This window comes from Pimephales promelas, chromosome 8, assembly GCF_988280905.1.
Source record: "Pimephales promelas chromosome 8, fPimPro1.hap1.1, whole genome shotgun sequence".
NCBI classification, from domain to species: Eukaryota; Metazoa; Chordata; class Actinopteri; order Cypriniformes; family Leuciscidae; genus Pimephales; species Pimephales promelas.
Genome location: NC_142776.1, coordinates 11,597,409 through 11,623,083, shown reverse-complemented (window position 1 = coordinate 11,623,083; position 25,675 = coordinate 11,597,409). Strand labels below are relative to the sequence as shown.

The window sequence follows — 25,675 nt, the reverse complement described above, 5'->3', positions numbered from 1 at the left end:
AGCTTTGGTCAGCCTTCACAGACAACACAGGCTACAGTTAATGTAACAAACACACGCCTACAATCACCCGTTTACCCTGTACCTCAGACCACTCAACCTTTGCACCCATTTATGCCTTATTTGACCCCAACATGCCCACTTAACCCTTATTCTACTCCTTACCCCTTATTTACATACATGCCTTATACGGTATCAGCAACACCATATATATTGCCAGTTCCGGTTGCTTGTTAAAGGAGACTTTGAGTTAGAGAAGAAAATGGTGGGACCCATTTCTTTTTGCTGGGAAGTGTGTGACAATCACAAAAATGTTGAAATTGTATGTTAAATATATTCAAAATTATTTGTTTCATTTTGATGTTATTGTGTTATTTTGAAAAAAAAACATTCAGAAGGGTTTTATTCTAAATTTGATTCCTTTTAAAAGAAAAAAAGTGAAAAGTGTGCAATGCTACTCCTGACCGTTAGGGGCAGAGTCGAGTGATGGGTGTTAAGCTTGTGCGAGTCGTGAGTTTCTCATTACTCCAGAGAGCTTGAACTGACACGACTGTCTCCTCGTTTCTCTCCTGTGTTACAGGTGGGTTTACGTATAAAAACACTTTAAAGTTGAATTTAACCATGCTGAAATGTGTTGAGAATATAAGTGAATTATGTTAGAGAAGTGATGTTCATCAGGGGTTGGTTTTGAGTTTGATTTATACGAGAGAGAAAAGCTCGAACGATTAGCGGCCTATACTGAGAACGCACATGTAACGTAGTGAGCGTGTCAGTTAAAAATATATACTTTCCATTGTACAAAATGTACATGAAGGTATTTTACAAGCTTTAAAGTTTAATAGGTATTGTTTAATGTACTATATATGTGGTTTAAAGATCGATTGATCATTGTTAATGTGTTAAACAAGGTTTAAAGTTGGTTGGAGTCTATTAATAATTCTGAGAGTGATTTGCAGCAATGTAATACTGGTGAAATACTGTGAATAGAAATGATAATCATTTAAGAGAAGTAATTGATGCATATCTCTATGGTTTTTGTATTTCTTTTTTGATGAATAGTGTGAAACATAGAAATACAGAGTCAGTGAACATGAATGTGAAATTGAGAAGTTTATTTCATTGCAGATTGTGAATTGACATGAACACTAAAAGTCATTATAATGTTAAGAATACATTTAAAAATGTGACTCTGAGAAACAGATATTTGTTAATGCATATTGTGAATAAATTACTCCAGAGAGCTTGAACTGACACGACTGTCTCCTCGTTTCTCTCCTGTGTTACAGGAGTATAATCTGTCCCTCACGGGTGCCGTCGCCACGGTACCCGTTACACTTACGCTATTAAACTAGTAACCTGACTCGCGCAGAGGGAGAAATAAACGAATAGTTGAAATAAAGTCATTATTTTTGTTGTTTTTTTGCGCACAAAAGTGTTCTCGTCGTTTGATAAACTTAAGATTGAGCCCCTGTAGTCACTTGGACTATTTTAACGATGTCTTTAATGACTTTTCGAGGACAGCAAGAGCCAGTCTCTCAAGAAGCCTATGGACTGTATGCAGGAGCGATCTTAAATATTTTAATTTGTGTTCCGAAGATGAACGAAGGTCTTACGGGGTTGGAACAACATGAGGGTGAGTAAATACTGACAGAATTTTCATTTTTGGGTGAACTAACCCTTTAATGTTGTGAGTCATGATGGCATAAGTCGTGGTGATGCGGTTATGATATAACTGATTAAATAAACAATTTATCTATTATTTGGATTATGATTATTTTACTTATGAAATAGACTGATGTAAGAAGCATGCTAAAAAAGGTCAACAATATGTTATTTAGTTAAATAAAGCAAATTAGGCTAATAAGCAAACGATAACGTCAGTAAAGTAATATCAACATTAGGAACATGTATAATAATGACACGTTAAAATTTTTTTCGAATAAAAATAAAATCAATGCCAACTTGCCTTGATGCTGTACTGCCAACGATAAGTGGTTGGAGACATGATTCTTAACCACGTGAAGTTCCGTGGTGGGTTTGAAGATGCAGAACGGGCAATGATAATTACAACAACAGCTCTGGCATCTCTGAATGACAACCTTCCCATGTTGCAACACTGTTCTGTGCATCTATGAAGAACGTTAATTACATTTCAAAGGTTATTTCTTGCCAAGTTAGCGATGCATATCCTGGCTAGTGAGTAACGTTAGCGTGACTGACAACACATATTAGCTTACCCTAGCTATAAACATTATATCTATCAGTAGTACCAGCAGTATTATCCCAAGCTAATTACTTTAACTAAATAGATAGGTAGGCCACATCTACACGTGTGTGCTAATGTTAACGTTAACGCTAAAAACGACCTAAACTTGATATTAATGGATGGCAGTTTGGCGGACTAGTTAAACATGTCTTGGCGTTATCAAAAAGTATGGACACTATCAAAAATTTACTTAAATACACACACTAAATTATTAATCTATCTCGACTATATTAGTAAGTTAATCAAAATGTAGACTTACACTGATGAGAGCAAACAATGGACCACTATCTTCCTCAAAATGCTGGTTCATCTGGTTGTGGTCGGGCATGGGGGCGAATAATATAAAGTGGGAGGAGTTGGATCTGGATTTTCACTGTAAATATGAACTTTTTGGATTTTCACTGTAAATATCAGATGCACTCTTTTGGAATATCTTTGTTTTTCACTTTTTTTGGTATAAACACTGTACTTTTGACTTCATCAGCACGTCATCTCATTTTTTTTTACGCCTCGGCCGGTACATTCAGAGCAGTGGTGCTGCACAACCCTGTCTCACAGTTACAACTACATTCCCCTTCTGTGTCGGCACATGGCCAGACTACGAGGTTAGCGATTCCAATGCATTATTATTGCTTTGACAAGCAAACATATGAGGCTTTGTATGTTAAACACACATTTATTTTATTGTCAAAAAATAAATGAACCCAACCCACTATCTTGCAAGCTTATTTTTACCCAATCTGTATAGATCTACAGGCGAGTTCTCATCCACTGTTTCACTCGAATACAGATTGATGCAAGGGCCATCACTTCACTTCCACCCTACTCGGGGGAGCAGTGATCTGTCCTGCTTAATATATATATGTAACGGAGGTACTTTTCTAACGGGACTTTTATTTTGACGGGGTTTTTCCTTTTTCCGGTGTGCTCGCGCGAGATGCAGAGACGTCTGGGAAGGAGAAGGGTGAGCAGGAGAATTCGAGAGTTTCGCTGAAAACGAGAAGTAAAACTGTCAGATTGAGTTTTATGAGTTTAGAGTATACCTATATCGTCGTGTGACACGAGAACCGCAGTTAGAGCTGAAGTTCGGTCGGTTATATCTTCGGACGGAGAACAGTGTTGGAAGCTTGGCTGAGTGCACGAGGAAGATTGCTGCCTGGAGTCGTGAGTTCATTCATAACACTGCCGGGTGTCGTCGTTGCTTTAACCGAACATATTTTCAAGAGCCTACTGTTTTTTTAGTTTTTTTTCTGAAGTGACGTGAACCGTGCGGAGCGAGAGTTTTCTGCCTGCAATCCGTTTAAGTGCACTCGTTAGTGAACAAGATCGCGTGTGCAGACTGCAAGAGTAGTTTTTGGAGTGAATCGTTTTAGTTTTGTCTATAAAGGGGCTGAAAATCGTTCCAGAACAGTGTGTATTTTTGAGAGACATTTTTTTGTGATCCAGATCATTCCGTGTACGCGAGCCGTGTGAGAGCTGAACTGAGTCATTTTGTCTTAGGAAGATTTTTTGGGGCCCACACTGAAACTTTTCTTGTGATTTTTATTTTTTTTGCTCATTACCCTGCCATCCTGACGACATCTCGCTGTTCTGTCTCAACTGTTCATTGAATCATCACAGGTCATCATCACAAGCCTTCACGAATCTCCTAAAAGTCTTCAAAGTCATTGCTTCGAAGCCGTCGTTGCCACAGACTGGTACAACATTTCAGTACACACACGTACACATGAACATATGAACATTTTACTGAATCAGAATGGACTGAACTGAATGTTTGAACAAACTGATTGTTTCGATTGTAAGTTTGAACTGTGATTGCTGAGTTGATTGAAAGCTGAATCATAAGATTGATTCAAAAGAGTCGTTTAGTGATTTCAAGGTTAACTATGCATGTGAAATGGGTCATTTGAAGTGAATCATTTGATTGAATGAGTTATTTGAATTGAATCACAAAAGTTATTCGTACTCAGGGTTGTGAATAAGTTTTTCTGTGTTTAATGAGAATATCCTTATCCAGATAATAAGGTTGGGTAAACACTTTGAAGGTGTTTAAAGGTGTTGTTCTGAATATATTAGTCAGTTGAAGATCATTCAAGAAAACAAGAACACTAGAACTGTTATTTTATTTATTTTATTTTGATTGTCATTTTATTTGTTTGAGCTGTCTCTTTCAGCAAATACGTAACCTATTGAGGGAAGGAAAATAAATTATTAGTTGTTCAAACTAAAATATTTGACAGTTATTTCTGAACTTATCTTGGGGTAGGGGCGTCTCGCTTACACTATTAGGATTAGGTGGGTGGGGACGTGAATTCAATTTACTTCCATTTCACTTCGTGCACTTCAGGAAGCCACCGCTCTGACATACTGACCTGAAGCCTACACCACGTATTCCTGTTGCATTTTGTAGTAGTGTAAGATAAAACATACACTTTAGTGCATACTGAGACTTAAAAGAACTGGAGCGGGGACTAAGTTCCTTTCGCTTCTAAATCTCCCAGGGTAACTATTTAAATATTCCCCTACTAGGCGAGACTTAAAGTCCCGTTACATTTGGCGTCACGAACAGGATAGAATTAGACTGTATTTACCTTTTTTTGTGTGTGTCACTAGTCCCAGGCCTACAAGCTGAAGAATGGCAGAGTTTGAGGAACTGAAAAAGGAGATGGCGGAGATGCAGAGGCGGTTTGCCGAGCAGGCGGGAGCGCTCGACCAAGCCAGAACTGAACAAAGAGAGGCCCTGTCACTAGCGAGAGCTGTCATCGAGCATCAAGCCACCGCTCAAGCACCCCCAGCTGCCATTTATATTCCCAGGGACCGGAAACTTCCCGAGTTCAGTGGCCGTTCGACCAAAACCGGGGAATTAAGTGTGGAGGAATGGGTTGCATCAATGAAATCTGCCTTCCAAGTGATGAGAGTACCCGCAGAAGATCGTGTAGAGTTGGCGAAACAGCATCTCAAAGATGAAGCCAAAGCGACTGTGAGGTTCATGTTGGGTGATGGTGAAAAATCTACTGACGATATCTTTAAAGTACTGCTAGACACCTATGGAGACAAAGTGCCAATTGGGACCAGACTGAAAGATTTTTACGAACGAAAGCAAATGCCAGGTGAGACGATACGCTCATACGCATACGACCTACAAGAGAGACTCAGCCGAGTTCAGCGCAGAGAGCCAAACAGAGTTCCAGAGGCCGAAAGTGTGTTAAAGGAACAACTTGTCCTGGGCCTTCGAGATGATTTTCTGAGGCGTGAAATGAAAAGGCGAGTTAAGGAGGATGAAAGGTTGACTTTTGTTCAGGTGATGCAAGCCGCAATCACTTGGGCTGAAGAAGAAGAGACTCAAACACCGGACATTCCTAAACCCAGCCCCCGTGTCAGAGCAGTAAGTGCTGATGCAGAACAAGCTTCCTCTACGTTAACACTGGAGAAACTGCATGAAGCTATACAAAAGATCGCCGCCCGTCAAGATGAACTTTACCAAGCAGTGCATGGTAATAGCAGGCTACAATTTCAACAGAGCCGTCCAAAAAGACAACCCCTGAAGGACAGTGATGGCAGATACATCTGTTATTCATGTGGTGAACCGGGGCACACTAGCAGGCGATGTCCACAAGGTACTGATGCAGCTACAGTGACTGATCGGGCCCGACATTCTACGGGGGTGCCTGGAACTAACACTGGAAACATTCCAACAAGTACAGCACAAACCAGCCCTGGCCCATCAATGATAAGAAGTCATACAGCTGAATGGACTGACGAAGTGACGGAGACGTTGAAAAGTGGCGCATTTGGAGATTGCCTGACTGTTGAAGTTAGAATAGCTGGTGTCAAGACAAGCTGCTTACTGGATACAGGCTCAGAAGTGTCCACTATTACAGAGTCACACTTTAGGAAACACTTCGGAGAACAAGAGCTGAGGTTGACATCTGCTCACTGGGTTAGACTCACCGCAGCGAATGGACTCGACATACCTGTGCTAGGATGTTTGCAAGCTGATGTGGAGTGCATGGGGAAGGTTCTCCCTGGGAAGTGTATCTTTGTGCTGACAGACACGAGCCCACAAGCAGAGGAGATAAAGGGGCTCTCAGGAATCATTGGAATGAACATAATCAGGGAGTTCAAGTCAGTGTTCGTCACAGGAGAGAAGGTGAAGTCAGCCAATAAATATGGACAACCCGCAGAAGCAAAGATACGAAGGGTGTTAGCCAGTGTCGAGAAAACTGAAACCCTGGGTCCTGATGGCAAGATTGGGTTCGTCAAAGTTGGTGGAAAACAGGCTATCACCATCCCTCCTCTGAGTGAAAAGGTGTTCGAAGGTCGTTGCAGAGTGCCACCTAAAGTGAAGTGCCAAGTATTAATTGAGCCCACCACTAGTGTGAGTCTACCCAAGGGGCTCCTAGTGGCCAATGTGCTAACAAAAACTGAGGGTGGTAAAGTTTCTGTACGTGTGATGAATTCAAGCGAGCGGACAATCAGACTTAACCCAAGATGCAGAGTGGCAGTAGTGTCTAAACCACAGGAGGTGTTAACTGAGAATACGCTGGAGTTTGAGGAGGAGGAAGGGACACTTCATGTTAAACGAGTGACGCATGTTCAAGCAGTTGAAATCTCTGACATCCCTCCAGTACCAGTTCAGGTGAATTATGAAAAGCTCACCCCTGCACAAAGAGAGGAACTTAACCAGTTGTTGGCAAAGTACAGAGACATATTCTCCAAAAATGACAGTGACTATGGTTACACACAGTCCGTAACGCATGACATTCACACTGGTGCTGCTCTGCCAGTGAAACAGCGACACCGTAGAGTACCGCCACATGTCTTTCAAGAATTCAAGAAACACGTGCAGGATCTAGTGTCACAAGGCATCCTTAAGGAGAGTGCGAGTCCCTGGGCATCCCCAGCAGTGATAGTTGTGAAGAAAGACGGCAGTGTGCGCTTCTGTTGTGATTATAGAAGGCTTAATCAAGTCACATGCAAAGACGCATATCCACTTCCCAGAGTGGAAGAATCTCTGGACGCACTGGGGAATGCTCAGCTGTTCTCCACTTTAGATCTTACAGCCGGCTATTTCCAGGTAGCTGTAAATGAGCGTGATCGTGAAAAGACAGCAGTCACTACCCCGTTTGGACTGTTCGAGTGGACGCGGATGCCATTCGGGCTGTGCAACGCACCGGCCACCTTCCAGCGCCTTATGGGAGTAGTGCTCGGGGACTTGTCTTTTGATGTACTCTTGATATATCTTGATGATATAATCGTTTTTTCCAAGGACTTCCAGGGTCACTGTGAGAGACTAGAGCTGGTCTTTGATCGACTGAAGCGTCATGGCCTAAAGTTGAAGCCAAGCAAATGTTTCCTCTTCAGATCTGAGGTAAAATTCTTGGGCCATGTGATCTCCTCCGAAGGAATCAAAGTTGACAGTGAAAAGGTTAGTGCCTTGGATGCTTGGCCTGTGCCTAAGAGTGTGAAGGAAGTGAGACAATTGATTGGATTCATGAGTTATTACCGGCGGTTCGTACCACAGTTTGCTCAAATAGCAAAACCGTTGCATGCATTAATGGGCAGCAAAGACAAAAGGAGAGCCTCCGAACTGTTCACGTGGAGTAGTGAATGCCAGACTGCATTTGACAAATTGAGACAATGCTTGATGTCACCACCGGTCCTTGCTTACCCCGACTTTGGCCTTCCATTTATCCTCACTACCGATGGAAGTCAACAGGGCCTCGGAGCTGTATTGAGCCAAAAGCAAGGGGGAGCAGAGCGTGTCATTGCATTTGCTAGCAGAGGCTTGAGAGGGTCAGAGAAAAACGACAAGTACTACAGTGCGTTTAAACTGGAGCTGTTGGCCCTTAAGTGGGCTGCAACGGAAAAATTTAAAGAGTATCTGATGTTCTCCTGCTTCACTGTGATCACTGACCATAATCCACTGCGTTATCTGGAGACCGCAAATCTCGGTGCAGTTGAACAACGCTGGGTGGCCCAGTTAGCAGAGCTTAATTTCGAGGTCATGTATAAGCCAGGACGACTGAACACCAACGCTGATGTTTTATCAAGGATTCCCTCCAGTGAAGTTCCTGAACAAGAGGACACGGAGAAGGATTTCATCAAGTTGAACTCTGAAGAAGTGCGTGCATGCATGTGGCCTGCACAAGAGTCCAAGCAGGGCGAGACTGACGTTCGAGTAACTGTACAAGCGTCCATCAGGAAAGTGCTGAATGGTTACAGCTGGGATGAAATAAGGGAGCTGCAAAGAAGTGATGCCTTGATGGGACCCATATACAATGCCGTGTCCAAAGCCAGAAAACCAAGTGGGGCAGGACGGCAGAGTATGCCACCAGAGTCGAAAAAGCTTTGCAGAGAGTTTGAACGTCTTCAACTGCATCATGGAGTGATGTTTAGATGTCTTCTTGATCCAAGGGATGGAGAGAAAATTAAGCAGCTGGTTGTTCCGGCCCCCTTACAGCGTTCAGTTTATGACAGTCAACATGAGCATGGAGGTCATTTTGGGGAAAAGAGTACTTTGACACTGATGAGACGAAGCTATTACTGGCCGAACATGTCTAAGGATGTTCAAGGATGGATATCACAGTGTAAGAGGTGTACTTTGGCAAAGGATGTCTTTCCGAGAATCAGAGCTCCGATGACTTGTAGCAATGTCACTGCTCCTTTAGAAGTGCTGGCAATGGACTACACCCAGCTGGAAATGTCCTCAGGAGGATATGAAAATGTACTGGTGCTTACTGATATGTTTACCCGGTTTACAGTTGCTGTCCCAACCAAGAACCAAACAGCAAGTACCACTGCGAAGGCCCTTATCAAGCATTGGTTTGTTTACTATGGGTGCCCAGCTCGTCTGCATTCGGATCAGGGAAGGTGTTTCGAGGCACAAGTGATTAAGGAACTTTGTAGAGTATATGCTATTGGAAAAAGTCGTACAAGTCCTTACCATCCCCAAGGAAACTCTCAGTGCGAGAGATTCAACCGCACCATGCATGATATGCTGAGAACGTTGACACCTGAAAAAAAGAAAGATTGGAAAACCCACTTACCTGAGTTAGTGATGGCATACAACAATCATGTCCACTCATCTACTGGTTATTCTCCTTTCTACCTGATGTTCGGGAGGGATGCACGCCTTCCATTAGATGTCTTGGGTGGCAAGGATTTGGATGAAAGTGAGGTGGAAAACCTGGATGATTGGGTGAAGGGTCATCATCGTCGATTAAAGACTGCAGTAGAAGTCGCAAATACTGCCGCACAGGAAGCCTCTAAGAGACGGAAAAGAATGTACGACCGCAAGTCCTCTGGAGCGCTTGTAAGGCCTGGTGATCGTGTGCTGCTACGTAACCACAAACATAGGGGCAGAAATAAGATTCAAGACAAGTGGGAACATGCGCCTTACATTGTAGTAAAACAGAATCACCCTGACACACCTGTATTTACTATTAAACCTGAAAAGGGGGGTCAGTCCAGAGTAGTACACAGGGATCAGCTCCGTCACTGCACATTTCCTTTGTCGCCATCTAGTACGCCACGTAGAATCACAAGTAGACCCGTAAACCAGTCAGACTCTGAAACTGAATTCCCAGATCTTGTGTGTTTTCCAGCCACTGCACATAGTAGAGATAAAAGGGTGGTACAGATGGAAACCAATGATGTAGAACAAAGTGGGTGTGTAATGCAAGAACAGGAGAATGTAGTAGATGTGGTCCCTGAAGTAGAGTGTGAAGTACAAGAAGTTTCTGATGATGCTGACATTTCAGATGTTGAATGTGAAAATGTTCCAAAGCTCAGATGCTCTCAAAGACAAAACCGTGGTAAATTACCTCTGAGGTATAGAAATGATTATTTTATGTGATGAGGAATATGTATGAGACTGTGATTGAAAAGAATGTATTTTGTACAATGTTGCACCTTTAAATTGTTTTCTGTTTATATTTCAGGGACAGGCTGTCTGGAGATGTCGATGGTATGGCAGGGTTTAGCAGGGGGGAATGTAACGGAGGTACTTTTCTAACGGGACTTTTATTTTGACGGGGTTTTTCCTTTTTCCGGTGTGCTCGCGCGAGATGCAGAGACGTCTGGGAAGGAGAAGGGTGAGCAGGAGAATTCGAGAGTTTCGCTGAAAACGAGAAGTAAAACTGTCAGATTGAGTTTTATGAGTTTAGAGTATACCTATATCGTCGTGTGACACGAGAACCGCAGTTAGAGCTGAAGTTCGGTCGGTTATATCTTCGGACGGAGAACAGTGTTGGAAGCTTGGCTGAGTGCACGAGGAAGATTGCTGCCTGGAGTCGTGAGTTCATTCATAACACTGCCGGGTGTCGTCGTTGCTTTAACCGAACATATTTTCAAGAGCCTACTGTTTTTTTAGTTTTTTTTCTGAAGTGACGTGAACCGTGCGGAGCGAGAGTTTTCTGCCTGCAATCCGTTTAAGTGCACTCGTTAGTGAACAAGATCGCGTGTGCAGACTGCAAGAGTAGTTTTTGGAGTGAATCGTTTTAGTTTTGTCTATAAAGGGGCTGAAAATCGTTCCAGAACAGTGTGTATTTTTGAGAGACATTTTTTTGTGATCCAGATCATTCCGTGTACGCGAGCCGTGTGAGAGCTGAACTGAGTCATTTTGTCTTAGGAAGATTTTTTGGGGCCCACACTGAAACTTTTCTTGTGATTTTTATTTTTTTTGCTCATTACCCTGCCATCCTGACGACATCTCGCTGTTCTGTCTCAACTGTTCATTGAATCATCACAGGTCATCATCACAAGCCTTCACGAATCTCCTAAAAGTCTTCAAAGTCATTGCTTCGAAGCCGTCGTTGCCACAGACTGGTACAACATTTCAGTACACACACGTACACATGAACATATGAACATTTTACTGAATCAGAATGGACTGAACTGAATGTTTGAACAAACTGATTGTTTCGATTGTAAGTTTGAACTGTGATTGCTGAGTTGATTGAAAGCTGAATCATAAGATTGATTCAAAAGAGTCGTTTAGTGATTTCAAGGTTAACTATGCATGTGAAATGGGTCATTTGAAGTGAATCATTTGATTGAATGAGTTATTTGAATTGAATCACAAAAGTTATTCGTACTCAGGGTTGTGAATAAGTTTTTCTGTGTTTAATGAGAATATCCTTATCCAGATAATAAGGTTGGGTAAACACTTTGAAGGTGTTTAAAGGTGTTGTTCTGAATATATTAGTCAGTTGAAGATCATTCAAGAAAACAAGAACACTAGAACTGTTATTTTATTTATTTTATTTTGATTGTCATTTTATTTGTTTGAGCTGTCTCTTTCAGCAAATACGTAACCTATTGAGGGAAGGAAAATAAATTATTAGTTGTTCAAACTAAAATATTTGACAGTTATTTCTGAACTTATCTTGGGGTAGGGGCGTCTCGCTTACACTATTAGGATTAGGTGGGTGGGGACGTGAATTCAATTTACTTCCATTTCACTTCGTGCACTTCAGGAAGCCACCGCTCTGACATACTGACCTGAAGCCTACACCACGTATTCCTGTTGCATTTTGTAGTAGTGTAAGATAAAACATACACTTTAGTGCATACTGAGACTTAAAAGAACTGGAGCGGGGACTAAGTTCCTTTCGCTTCTAAATCTCCCAGGGTAACTATTTAAATATTCCCCTACTAGGCGAGACTTAAAGTCCCGTTACATATATATATATGAAGAGTTCAGATGCAAAAGCTCAGAGCCGGCCCGAGGCATAAGCGAACTAAGCAGCCGCTTAGGGCCCCCTGACCACCAGGGGGCCCCCTAATCGGGGTTATTTTTTATTTTTATTTTTTTTTAGATTATTTAAACAAGTGACATAAATCAATGAATGACTGAAAATTACTGAATGAATCATTCAAGACAACAAAACTCTGATTTAATGATCAATATACCTGCCTAAGTTACAACTGTTGCTGTGTCTGCCTGCGTTTAAGTCATGCGTCTAGATCAGACTGTAAAAAACCGGATTGAATATTGTTTAGGCCACTTTGTTTGATATAATCACAACAATTTAACGCAAGTATGGGAATTGAACTCAGATCTTCTTGATTAAAGCCCAACGCTTTATCAACTGAGCCACTGCATCTATTGCGGGTTCAGTTTTATTTGTTGGAAAAATAAATATAGAAATATAATTTGACACAAGAGGGCAGTATAGCCCCATTTATGGTTCTGAGTTTAAACTAAACCGTGACATCTACACGTTTTCCAAATTGGACCAACGTGATTATTTCACGTCTTGTCGTGATACGGGTTAGTACTGAAGTTACAGGAGTTTCTTCCCGTTGCTAAGCAATGGAACTAGGTCGAGTATTTAAAAGGTTATGGTTAACACGGTTAACGTGGTTTAACGTCGATGTAATACGTTGTTTTAGAGTACCTTTTGCTTAAACGAGGAGCTGGGGGACGCCGGAAAAGTAGACATTTTACTCATTAGGCTGCTTCATTAAAAACGTGACATTTAAACGTTTTCTTCGGGGTGGATCCAGGCAAATGAATCCTTTTCACCTTGAAAACAATATATATATATATATATATATATATTGCATTTTAAATAATAGAACATTTCTCAGTGATCGTAAATAAAACAAAATTCCATTTTTCTCGGTTTAATGAAAACCTGACATCTACACATTTTCCAAAGTGGAATATTTAGGCTGCTTCATTAAAGTGACATTTAGACGTTTTCTTCGGCGTGGATCCAGGCAAATGAATCCTTTTCACCTTGAAAATAATAAATGTTTTTTTTTTTTTGTTTTTTTTTTTTTTGCATTTTAAATAATAGACCATTTGATTTCTCAGTGATCGTCAATAAAAGAAAATTCCTTTTTTCTTGGTTTAATGAAAACCAGGTCGTGATGGTAAGTTTTAAGTGTTATTCTGCTTAGGGCCCCCAAACGGCTCGGGCCGGCTCTGCAAAAGCCTCTAAGTGCCATTTGAAATTTTCTTCTAGAATTATCATTTTTATCAAGCTTGTATATTTAAGTTCAGTGATTTCACTTAAATGGCAATGATGATTACCTATTAATTGTTATTTAAGTGAAATTACTGAACTTAAATATACAAGCTTGATAAAAATCATCATTAAAGAAGAAAATTTCAAATGGCATTTAGAGGCTTTTGCATCTGAACTCTTCATATATATATATATATATATATATATATATATATATATATATATATATTGTCACATCCAAATTCAGACTCAACGCAACCAGAGGAACGTAGTCGTGAACATTACACCATCACTCCTTGGCTTACCGGCTTTTCGTGGCCCCCCCAAATCTGGATTAGTACCTGAAGACAGAAGCAGAACGTGTTTGGTCACTGTCCCGCCGAGCACGTGCTACAGACCGCTCGAGTGCGCAACGATAGGGCTGCTGGTAGCGCCCAGCACACATGCATTGGGATTGGAGAGATTCCAAACATACTGGTGTGAGTTACAATATATCCTAATAAACACCCACATAACTTATGTTTAGATACTTCTCATGAAAAAGTATTAGTCATTTGTTAGTTGTGCTTGAGCTAAACACTTCTCTTTTATGCCTTTTCCTTCAACAATAGTAACCACTGTGGGATTTCTTGTGAATGTGGCATATGTTTACAAAAAAGCCGAGACACACAGAAGTCGTATTACATGCTTTTACTGAACTTCCTTTTTACTTACATCCTCGCATGCGCACCAGTGGTGGAATGTAACGAAGTACAAATACTTCGTTACTTTACTTAAGTACATTTTTCACGTATCTTTACTTTACTTAAGTACAATAAATAGTGCCTACTTTTTACTTTTACTTCGTTACATTTTGCAGCAATTATTATACTTTCTACTCCACTACATTTCTACAACTTCTGTTACATTTTCGTTACATTATCTGATCAGTTTTTCCCTGCCAAAACGTAATCTGACCGTCTGTTCGTTGCACGTTTGTCTCACCAGTGACGTTTGGTTGCCATAGATACAGTATATCAACCCGGTCACACTAAATGCGTCTCACACGCAGTGTTTTTTTTATTGTGCAACTCATACGCGAAAATTTGTTTTTACGTGCATAAGAAACACACCGTGTGTAGCCTAATATATGTTTGGTTTGGTTAGGATTATGGCAAGCCAAGAGGTTCAGAATTACACCATAAATGAATCGCGTTTACTGCCAAACATATTAACATATAGTAAGGATAAGCATGATATTGCCTAATTGCAAGCTTGTTTCAGAAATGGTGACATTTTTTTCCATCATTATTGAACATCATTATAGGAGTAGGCTATTAGGTTGAATGAGTTAGAATTAAATGTTTTATTAATCATTAGAAAATAGACATTAAGATAATAAATTGTTATGCAAGTACTTTTACTTTTAATACTTAAAGTACATTTAAAATAAAGTACTTTTTACTTAAGTATGGTTGTCATTGTGTTACTTCTACTTTTACTAAAGTAAATATTTATCTGGGTATTTGTACTTTTACTTAAGTACTGAGATTCAGTACGTACTTCCTCCACCACTGATGCGCACCATAAACATCGCGCAGCTGATTCTATAACCAACACAGCTAGATTACTTCATAATAGTAGTCCTCTTGTTATTTTCCTAGCAGTACGTAAATAAATGATTTCAGTAATTATGTGAACACAACATTTCCCCCTCCCTCTCAAGAACAAAACATATGTGTGACATTATTAGTTAAGTGATTGACAGTTGTGGCATCCTATCAGGGGATAGTATCATCTATTTAATGCGGGTTGGCTGTGTCCGGAGATGCGTCGCGTCTTTACTCCGCCTCCCCGTGTGCGTCATTCACTCGCGTCTCAGGTATGTTTTGATCGCGTCTGGTTTAAATCAGGTGTTTGGAACCTTACTGATATTATTCTTTCAAATTGTAGTTGTCAATCAGCACTTTTCCGGCGGTGCACATGAGTTCAGAGTGAGTGTCTGTTCACCCCTCAGGTAGGTTCTGTCTCTGTATTGAGTACTGGGGTGCAGTAATAGTGGGTCGCTATGTTACCATTAATGTGTTGCTTTCTGTATCCCAGTTAATCGGCGGTCTTGATGATTGCTGTAAACAGTAGCCAGAGGGAATTATATGTGAGGAATATTTGTGGTAAGTGTTATGTAAAATGGATGGAAATTGTAGTAAAGAGCAATAGTAACATCTCGCTTTCTTTAAGGCGTGGGTCTCCTCTCTCATTCTCCGGACTGTTCTTTGCTCTCGTCTTCAGTACGATCTTCTTCCCGTTCTGCAGTGGATTGCGCTCAAAATAAATAAATAAGTGCATTTGAGAACCACGTGTTTACGCTGCGATCGCGCCGTGGGCCAGCAGCAGGATTTGCATCGTCTACTTCCTCTACTTCTAAAGCAATCGCAAAGTTATAATCGGTCTGTCCTTTGTATGAGAGCCGATGTGTGGGTGTGTGTGCGCTACATTAGCTCGATTTTGCTGTACGTATTTTCTTGAATTCTAATGTGTGAATAGTGTTTAGATTTTGCTTTTATCTAAATGTGTGCGTATCCTTATCGACCTTGATTATTTTATTTTTATTTTCTCTGTGGTCATTGTTGTGTTTTTTTTTATTAAACTCAGTTTATTTGTTTTCTCAGGAACTGAGGTGGCCAGGCGGAAGGACCTTCTCTTGTATGGTGATAGCGGTGGTTTTGCAGTGGGTGAGACTTTTGAAGTGCCTGTGTGTGTGATTTGGTGCACGGTGACGTGTGTGTGCGTGAGTTGGATTGTGCTTTTGAAAAAAAGCCATTAAGTGGTCCTTCCGCCGGCAGACTCGGCCTGGTGGTTTGGTATATTGTTTGTTTGTATTACCTGTAAATTGAGCTTTGTAGAGTTTCTTGCTGTTCCTCCTACCCTCGTGGGTAGAGGACTGCTGATGTAGCCATTATATATTGCCCGCTGTGAGTGACGACACCTTTTGTCAATTGCCATTATTTGTGCATGTAGCGTTGTGCGCTCCTTTTTTTACAAGGACATACCACTTTTTAACTCTTTTATATATCAATAAAAACTATTTTTTGTAAATTCTTTGTACATGTCTCTGACCTTCCTGGCACACACGAACCTGTGACCTAATGCAAATTGCTGGGTTATTTAGATATTCCCTGAATTATTCAGGGTGGCGTAGTCGACAATTATCACTGGAAAACATAAAGTAAAACGTCTCTGGTTACGTATGTAACCCTAGTTCCCTGAAGGGAACGAGACGCTGCGTGTAAACGCCGTGGGAACGCCTCTGCGTGACGAGTCATGAAGCACGTATGAAATCTGTCCAATGGCGAGACGGAACGTCATAGGCGGGGTGACGTATCGACCAGGAAACTATAAAGAAACCCCGAAACACAAGCGCAACAGCTTCTGATAGGACTGAAGCAAGCGCTCACGGGCATGCTGGGAGTATGGCATAGACACGCAGCGTCTCGTTCCCTTCAGGGAACTAGGGTTACATACGTAACCAGAGACGTTCCCATTCAGGGAACTTCGAGCTGCGTGTAAACGCCGTGGGAACGCTAATACCAACGCCGCCATGCGAGCAGGTGTCCGTTGTATGAAATCAGGCACATATTTAGACGAAAGCACCTGCGCCCCTGGAGCGGAGCTACCATACCCCTGGTTGAGTGAGCCCAGACAGCCAAAGGAGAAGGCTGACCGGCGGACTCATATGCAAATGAGATGGCCTCGACCACTCACTTACTCAACCTCTGCTCAGATGCGGGACAACCTTTCTTCGGAGGTCCAAAACAAACAGATAACTGTTCAGGCTTTCTCCACAGGGCAGCTCTGTGGACATAAGCATCTAGAGCCCTCAGAGGGCAGAGCAGATTAGTTTCTCTTGGTCTGACCTCACAATACCACGAAGAAAAAGAATTACCAATGGGTATCTCCCGTGAAAAGCTCCACTCAAAGCGACGTGGTAAGCAGATAGGCCACCACATACACCTTTAGTGTGGAGTGGGATAACCCTGTGGAGAAATGCTCCAAAGGAATTCCAGCACCGCCACACCGGGCAGTTAACTGGGTCCAACTGGTGTTCTCCCCACCAAGAGGTGAAACATTGCCACCTCAAGGCATATAATCTCCTCGTGGACGGAGCTCTGGATTGGAGGATGGTCTCCACGACCTCAGTCGAGAGACCCGATTCTATGAGCTGGGCCCCCTCAGAGGCCAAGCCACAACCTCCATAGATCTGGGCGGGGGTGAAGTATCGACCCGCATCCATACTCGGGCCGGCCAACGCGGGGCTACTAACAGTAGAAAGACCCCGACTCGGTGAACCCTCTCCAGAACTCCTGGGAGCAGAGCAATCGGGGGAAATGCGTACAGGGGTGACCTCGGCCACTCCTGTACCATCACATCCAACCCCAGAGGGGCTGGTGGATACAGAGAAACCACAGCCTGCAGTGTCTCAGTCCCTGGATTCAAATAGGCCTACCTCGGTATGACCGAAATGACTCCATAGGAGCTCCACCACCTCGGGGTGGAGTCTCCACTCCCCGGGCCTCGGCCCCTGCCTCGACAGGATGTCTGCTCCCCGATTTAAATATCCTGGGATATATAATCGCCAAAGAAAGAAGCTTCCCCTGGGCCCACAGAAGGATCTGGCGCTAGCCTGAATAATGGACATGAGCGCAGACCCCCTTGATGGTCTATAAAAAGACCACCAATGTGCTGTCTGACCGGACAAGAACATGGTGACCCCTCAGGTCTGGGAGAAAGTCCACAGACCCCGGGCTGAGCGACCACTCATGATCGCCCCCAGCCCGTGAGGGAGGCGTATATCGTTAGCTTCTTTGGAACAATGAAGTAACGGCTGTAATACCCAAACTCTCTGTCGGGGGGAAGAACTCGTTCTATCGCCCCCTTCAGTAACAGAGCTTTCACCTCTTGTTCCATGACCAGAGCCTGCTCGGGGGATACCACTGTAGGCAAAATCCCCCGAAAACGAGGCGGACGTGACCTGAACTGGATCGCGTACCCGCGTTCGATAGTCTGCAGGACCCATCGAGATATATTTGGAAGACTTTCCCATTCTGCCAGAAATTCCACTAAGGGTACCAGTCTCTCGAGACTGGCCTCTGGAGTAATTATAGAGACAGAAACAGTGCCCTGTGACCGCGCACAGGCAGGGTTTAACGACTGTTCTGTATCGCTCCTCGGAGCAAACGAGCTTCCCTCGGGAAACCACTCGCTAGGACCGTCTGCGCCCACCCTCACAGGCAGGTTCAGCAGAACGGGTCCCTGCAGACCCCCCTGGTGGTTTATGTAAGAGACCACAGACATGTTGTCTGACCGGACAAGAACATGATGATCTCTGAGGTCTGGGAGAAAGTGTTTCAGAGCCTGAAACACCGCCATCATCTCTAGACAATTTATATGCCATCGGAGATGATGGTCTTGCCACAACCCGCGGGCCGAGCGACCACTCATGATCGCTCCCCAGCCCGTGAGAGAGGCATCCGTCGTCACCGTTACCCGGCGGTTCTCGTCACCGTTACCCCACCGTTACCCGCGTTCGATAGTCTGCAGGACCCAACGAGATATATTTGGAAGACTTCCCCATTCTACCAGAAATTCTACTAAGGGTACCAGTCTCTCGAGACTGGCCTCTGGAGTAGTTTTTAAAACAGAAACAGCGCCCTGTGACGCGCACAGGCAGGGTTTAACGACCGTTCTGTATCGCTCCTCGGAGCAAACGAGCGTCCCTCGGGAAATCGCGCGCTGGGACCGTCTGCACCCCCCATTACAGGCAGGGTTGGCAGAACGAACCCCTGAGGGCACCGAGAGAGAGCGGGCGCCGGATTCAGCGGCGAACACCTCTGTCTCACGGTGGGGACCACCCTCAGTAGCCTGACACCAGTGGCGTCAGGACTTCTTCGACGAAGCCTTCCTGGCGACAATAACCGTCCTCAGATCGGTTCTATCCCGGGAAGACCTCGCCTGAGAACGCCGCGTCTCAGCCCAGTTTTGCTGGGGAGGAGCCCGAGACGCGACGCTCTTCTTCTGCTGCGCCCTATGCGAGGAACCCGACGGGCGGGGCTGCTCTCGCCCAGCAGCCCCCGAAGGATGAGTACAGAGGGGGAGACATTTCTGGAGCGCCGCTGCCTGTTTTTTCGGTCGACAGCGGCGCATCCAGGAGAAAAGCTTTATCTTTCTCCTTCATATTAGTCAGATTTAGCCACAGATGCCTCTCCGTGGCCACCAGGGCTGCCATAGAGCGGCCGACTGATCTGGCCGTCTCCTTGGTGGCACGGAGAGAAATATCTGCCGCCTGACGCAGTATCTCATTAATCACGTCAGTGCCGACGACCTCCCCCTCACTCATATCTCCTAGACCCAGCAATATTAGCATACATAGAGGTCTGGTGTGTCAAAATTCTAGCTGACACTGGTTTGTTCCACGATCTACACACCTCGGTGTGTAGATCGGGGAAGAAGGGCAAACACCGGCATGGAGGTAGTGAGTGTGATTTTAAAAATCTCTCATCCATTTTACTCTCTCGACTCTTGTTTCTCAACTGGCCATTCAATGCTTCATTTTTCCACAGCCCGAGTCAAAAACCTCCATTTTTTTTTTTTTTCATTTTTTTTTTTTTTTTACTACATTCGCGGGAGACTGGGATGGCAAACGAGCTTCCCTCGCTCTCCACTGAGTCCATAGACTCTGCATCCACACTTTCAACATCCAGCTCCTCAGAACTGGATAATTGAAGTGATGGCGCCTCAGCCCGGGCATGAGAAACCGCAACGCGGACCCCCGCAGCGAGAACTGAGGCACTGGATCTACCAGGTAAGGGCAGAGAATGGGCGGGGCCCGTCTCAATCCCCGCTGATAGATCCATCTGCGATCCCCACGACGCAAGCCTTCGCTGTGCCTCGGCAGCAGCGGGACCCGAGCCGCGGGGAGCGCGCACCGAACCACTCTCCTCGAAGAGTGCCCGGCGGGAGCGAAGTGTCTTCATGGGCAGACACTCGCAGTGCTCACAGCCGGCCCCCTCGAGAGCCGACTGAGCATGCTGCACTCCCAAACAAACAACACACAGATCGTGTGTATCCCCACCCGTGATGAAGCGAGGGCAGGGATGAACACACTTTCTGAAATTCTGCTGTTGTTTGCTTGCCATATCAATATATATAAATATACAATATTAGACAGACAGACAAAATTCATACATAGAGCGCTTGTGAAGACTCAGAAGCTGTTGCGCTTGTGTTTCGGGGATGCTTTATAGTTTCCTGGTCGATACGTCACCCCGCCTATGACGTTCCGTCTCGCCATTGGACAGATTTCATACGTGCTTCATGACTCGTCACGCAGAGGCGTTCCCACGGCGTTTACACGCAGCTCGAAGTTCCCTGAATGGGAACCCTATATCGCTTACTGCCACATAACTGAGTCCTTGCCAAAACAATAGAACAGTCCAATACCTAGTGCAAGGCCAACACTGTCACTCTGTGACAAAGTCCTTTAAGTAAGCAGGGCGGACCCTGGCCCTTACAGGTCGGCCCTCCTCAACCTCAGGCTGCAGCCGTGTAAGAACTGCTGGGCAGTTCCCCATAGCTGGACCTGTGGCAGAGCCCGGCCCTGGGTCTGACTGATGGCCAGGGGAAAGCAGGTGAGGTTGCAGGTCAGGGGCATGTTGCTGGGGCGCTGGTGACGGTGCGGCCTGAGGAGTATGGGAAGCCTGCTGTGGCCCTGTACATATCGGCACCAGTGGGGGAAGGGCCGATGGCAGTGGGGCCACCATTTCCTCATCTGGGTTCCGCACTTTCCTCAGTCTTTTAGCATGCCATCGTGAACCGTCACTAAGCATGAATGTAGCTGGGCCCAGCTGACGGTGCACCTGACAGGGCTGGCTCCAGTATGAAGCCATCTTGTTGCTCTGATGCGGCCTACGTGCTCGAACCCAGTCACCTGCGGTGATAGCCGTGGCCTTGACCCTGTGTTTCCGGTCGAAATACTGTCGCATCCGTTGCTGGTGTCTGTTTACAGCCGCCTTGGTCTGGGCCTGAGAGCTGCCAGCTGTAGGCACTGCCATGCCGTGTGCCTTAAGTCTATCCAGAGGCAGTTCCATCTCCCGGCCCAGCATGAGGAGTGCTGGAGAGGCCCCAGTTGTAGCGTGTTAGCTGGCCCTGTAGTGCATTAAGGTTTGGTTGAGTGCTGTTCGAAATGTACACCCCTGAGCCAGGTGGGCCCGGACGCCATTCTTTAGGCTCTGGTTGAACCTCTCCACACCACTATTTGCTTGTGGATTGTAGTATGCTGTGCGGATGTGTTTGATTCCCCTATCACTGAGGAACTGAGAAAAGTCTGCAGAGATGAACTGGGGTCCATTATCTGTTGTGATGGCGCGAGGCGTGCCCCAACACACGAACAAGACTTCTAGAATGTCTGTGATAACCTGGGTTGTGATTGTTCCAGCCGGAACCACTTCAGGCCATTTTGAATGGAGGTCGTACAGCACCACAAGAAAACGCTGATGATGGGGAATTCCACGCCCATGGATCTCTCCACAGATGTCAAGCTGGAGATGTTCCCATGGGCGGGACGGCCATGGGACCGGCTGCAGAGGGGTTGGCACTGGAGGCCCACTTTTCCCACTAAGGAGGCATGGCACACAATCTTTAACGAGGGCTATAATATCGCAATCGATGCCTGGCCACCAGATGAGATCTCGGCATCGCTGTTTGAGTTTAACAATGCCTAAGTGCCCCTCGTGTGCCATGGATAGCACGCGGGCCCGCAGGCTACCGGGCACCACGGTGCACAAGCCCCTGGAGACACAGACATCACCCCAACATGACAGTTCATCACGCACCCTTTTAAATGGCATGAGTTTGTCACAAACCCTTGCTGGCCATCCAGAGCGAATGTATGTGCATAGCGAGGACAGTGTGGGGTCACACTCTGACTCATGCCGCAACTCCTCCAATGATACACCTGACTGCAAGGGCGTGTGAAGCATATGAATTAGTTCGTTCTCTGTGTCCTCGTCAGGGGCGACCATGGGTGTGGGAGCATCGATGGAACGAGAGAGTAAGTCGGCGACTACATTGTGCCTTCCAGGGGTAAATTTCAGTACATAGTCACATTGCCTCAGCCTTTCCCCCCATCTGTGCAGGCGCAGGGGTTTATGACCGGATCCAGATGCCATCAGCAATGTAGTCAGGGCCTGATGGTCAGTCCTGAGGGTGAAACGTCTTCCGTAGAGGTAAAGATGCCACCTCTCCGAAGCCCAAACACAGGCAAGCGCCTCGCGTTCACCCACAGAGTAGCGTTGTTCTGTTGGTGTTAGTGCCCTGGAGGCGAAGGCTACAGGTCTCTCCACCCCATCCTGCACCTCTGAAAGGACTGCACCAATAGCCCGATCTGAAGCATCGCAGGTGACTAGAGTCAGACATTCAGGGTTGAAGTGGGCTAGTACAGGAGGTGTTGTGAGCTGGGCTTTCAGTGTTTGTACGGCCTCAGAACATGCTGTAGTCCAGTGCCATTGCTCTTCTTTTTTAAGCAGCTGGCAGAGGGGTGCAGTGGTTGTGTGTCTCGATGTCTTGGGCATGAATAACAATGTCATCCAGAAAGACCGCTACTCCAGGGATGCCGGCCAGTATTGTGCTCATCACCTTCTGAAAGCAGCTAGGGGCGGAGCTTAATCCAAAGGCCATTCGAGTGTACCGGAACACCCCAGCATGCGTCACGATAGCAGTGAGGTCCCTGCTGGCTCTGTAAGTCAAGCTTTGTGAAGACTGTTGAGCCATAAAACTGTGCTGTGAGCTCCTCTGAGGTGGGCAAAGGATATCTGTCTGGAATAACTGCCTTATTCACCAAGCGTAAATCCACACATATTCTTATTCCTCCAGATTTTTTCTTTGCAATGACTAAGTTTGAAATCCAGGGAGCAGCGTTGACTGGATCAATAATTCCCATGTCCAGGAGTGTCCCAAGTTCGCGGGTGACCTCATTTCTCAAGGAAAAGGGAATCCTGCGCAGGGGCTGGATGACAGGTGGCACTTCCGGGTTCATGAGAGGCCAGTGTGTGAAGGCTGAAAGACAGCCTAGGCCATCGAACAGAGCCGGCCACCTTTGCTGCCAAGTGGAGGTGATGTGGTGGATGTCGGAGCCAGCATCGTTCCGGAGCGTGAACCCCAGGCCTGTGAACAGGTCCAGGCCTAGAAGGTTGGCTCCCCTCCTCGCAATGTGAAAGGGAAAAGATGGTAGGTGCTTGGAGCCATAGTGGACCGGCACGTGGAGCACACCTAGGATGTCAATCCTGGAGCTGTCATAGCCACATAGAGCAGTGGTAGGATGGTCTAATGGCAGGTGAGAGAAAAACTTAAAGTAAGTGCTTGAATTTAGGAGCGATGCAGCCACGCCAGTGTCCATTAATAAGGGTAAGGTTACTTCAGCTAACTGGACAGTACATGTTTTGAACGCCACCTGACCAGCAGTCACATTTCTGATCTCTGTATAGCTGTGCTGAGCTGGTGGAGGTCCAGTGTGTTGTGGGAGCGTGGCCGGGGCTGAACGGCACATCTTGGCAAAATGGTTTTGCTTCAGACAGTTTCTACATTGTTGTCCTTTGGCAGGACAATGCTCCGCCTTAGAATTGTATGATTTAAAGCCACAGTGACCACATACCCGTGCAGTTCGCCTGTTGTTCTGTCTCTGTGTGAATTGTACTGGGAAACCTTGCTCTGAACCCCGACTGTCATTGTCCGAGTGCATGCTGGTGTGATAGGCAGGCTGTAGTTGCTCAGTAGCTCCGTCTGCTAGTGGCCGCGCGCCTGCCAGCTGAGACGTGCATTCCATGGCTGTCTCTATCTGTAGCGCTATATCCACAGCTCTGCTTAAAGTCAAATAGTCCGCTTCTAGTAACAGCTTTTCTCTTGTTTTTTTTTCACATGATGTCCCCTCAATGAACTGGTCCCGAAGTATTTGATCTTGCAAAACCCCGTAATCACACAAACGCGCCATGTCTTTCAAGTTTGTCACGTAGCTTCGAACAGACTCACCAGGTCGTTGCAGGCGCTTCCGAAGTTTATAGCGATGGAGTAAAGTCCTTTGGTGGCCCGTGAAATGAGTCGTCAAGAGGGTAACCGCAGCATCATAGTCGTTGGGCGTCCCAAGATTGCGAAAGATGCGTTGCCCCTCCACTCCCAGACAATGACGGAGGAGCGCCATTTTTCTCTTGTCAGTAATGTCATCAAAGCCTAACGCGTCCAGGTAGACTGTGAAACTCTCCAGCCAGTTTGCCCATGGAACTGGAGGGTCACCGAGGACGGCAAGAAAGTGTGCAGGTGGGGGTAAACAAAATTCAGCCATCCTCGTCGCCAATATAATGTTTACAAAAAAGCCGAGACACACAGAAGTCGTATTACATGCTTTTTACTGAACTTCCTTTTTTCTTACATCCTCGCATACGCACCATAAACATCGCGCAGCTGATTCTATAACCAACACAGCTAGATTACTTCATAATAGTAGTCCTCTTGTTATTTTCCTAGCAGTACGTAAATAAATGATTTTAGGAATTATGTGAACACAAGGCATGTTTGAACATTTTTGTTTGAGAAAAACTTATGAGACGTTTGCCAGCAAAGCTGATCTTGTGCTAAAAGTTTTCTCTTTCTGCCTTAGTTTCGACAAGAATCACCACTGTGGGATTTTATTCCTGCGAAAATGTGGTGTGTTGGTGTTTCAACAGCACGGCGAAGAGCTGAGGAACAAAGGCATTGACGCAAACGACTGCATTTATATGCTGTGGTCAGGTAGACCCGCCCACGTCGTCATGCGTCATTGGCCTTTCAGGCGTGAATATAGGTGTCTTCAGCAGATGGCACTAGAGCGCGATATTCCATAGTAATGTTTTGTCCCGAGTTGACCGACTGAATGGGAACTACCTTGTGGTGTTAAACACTACAGACTAGACCTGACTAGGCAGGAAACACACAATAGGAATCATCCTCAGGCAGGGTAACAACAGCATGCATCAATGTGCAACAACAATCTGGCACAGGATAGCAAGCACAAGGGGAATAAATAGGACAGCAAACAAGGCAAGTAAACAGGTGGGCAAGCTGAACCAGAGAGAGAGAGCACATGGCACTGGGAAGCATAATGAGACTAGCCATGTGCTCACATCAAACATGAAATCACACACAAGTACATGACCAACAATAACCAATCACTAGCCATGAGCTTACACAGAACAAGACAACTAATGAGAGACACTCATAAGCTGTGTGTTCACACAGAACAAGATAACATGAATGCACGTAACCAGTGAGAAACACTAGCTGCGTTTGACACAGCACAAGACAGAAACACAACAAGACACTCAGACAAAGACAGGAGACTACAGGAGTGTCAGGGCTCTTTCACAAAACC

General features: G+C 45.1%; 1 protein-coding gene across 2 annotated transcripts in view; it reads left to right on the top strand.

Moving 5' to 3' along the window:
- Positions 1 to 510: 510 nt before the first annotated feature.
- The window catches only part of tns1a (tensin 1a), a 138,701-nt gene continuing 113,536 nt past the window's right edge, over positions 511 to 25,675 (top strand). Inside the window, exons 1-3 of one of the 2 annotated variants that reach the window (XM_089133938.1) lie at positions 511 to 577; positions 1,519 to 1,630; positions 15,891 to 15,953. In XM_089133938.1, coding sequence (XP_088990064.1) covers positions 1,625 to 1,630; positions 15,891 to 15,953 — 69 coding nt within the window. In that variant the 5' untranslated portion in view covers positions 511 to 577; positions 1,519 to 1,624. The remainder of the gene's footprint in view (positions 578 to 1,518; positions 1,631 to 15,890; positions 15,954 to 25,675) is intronic. The other variant, XM_089133941.1, reaches the window with a different exon arrangement.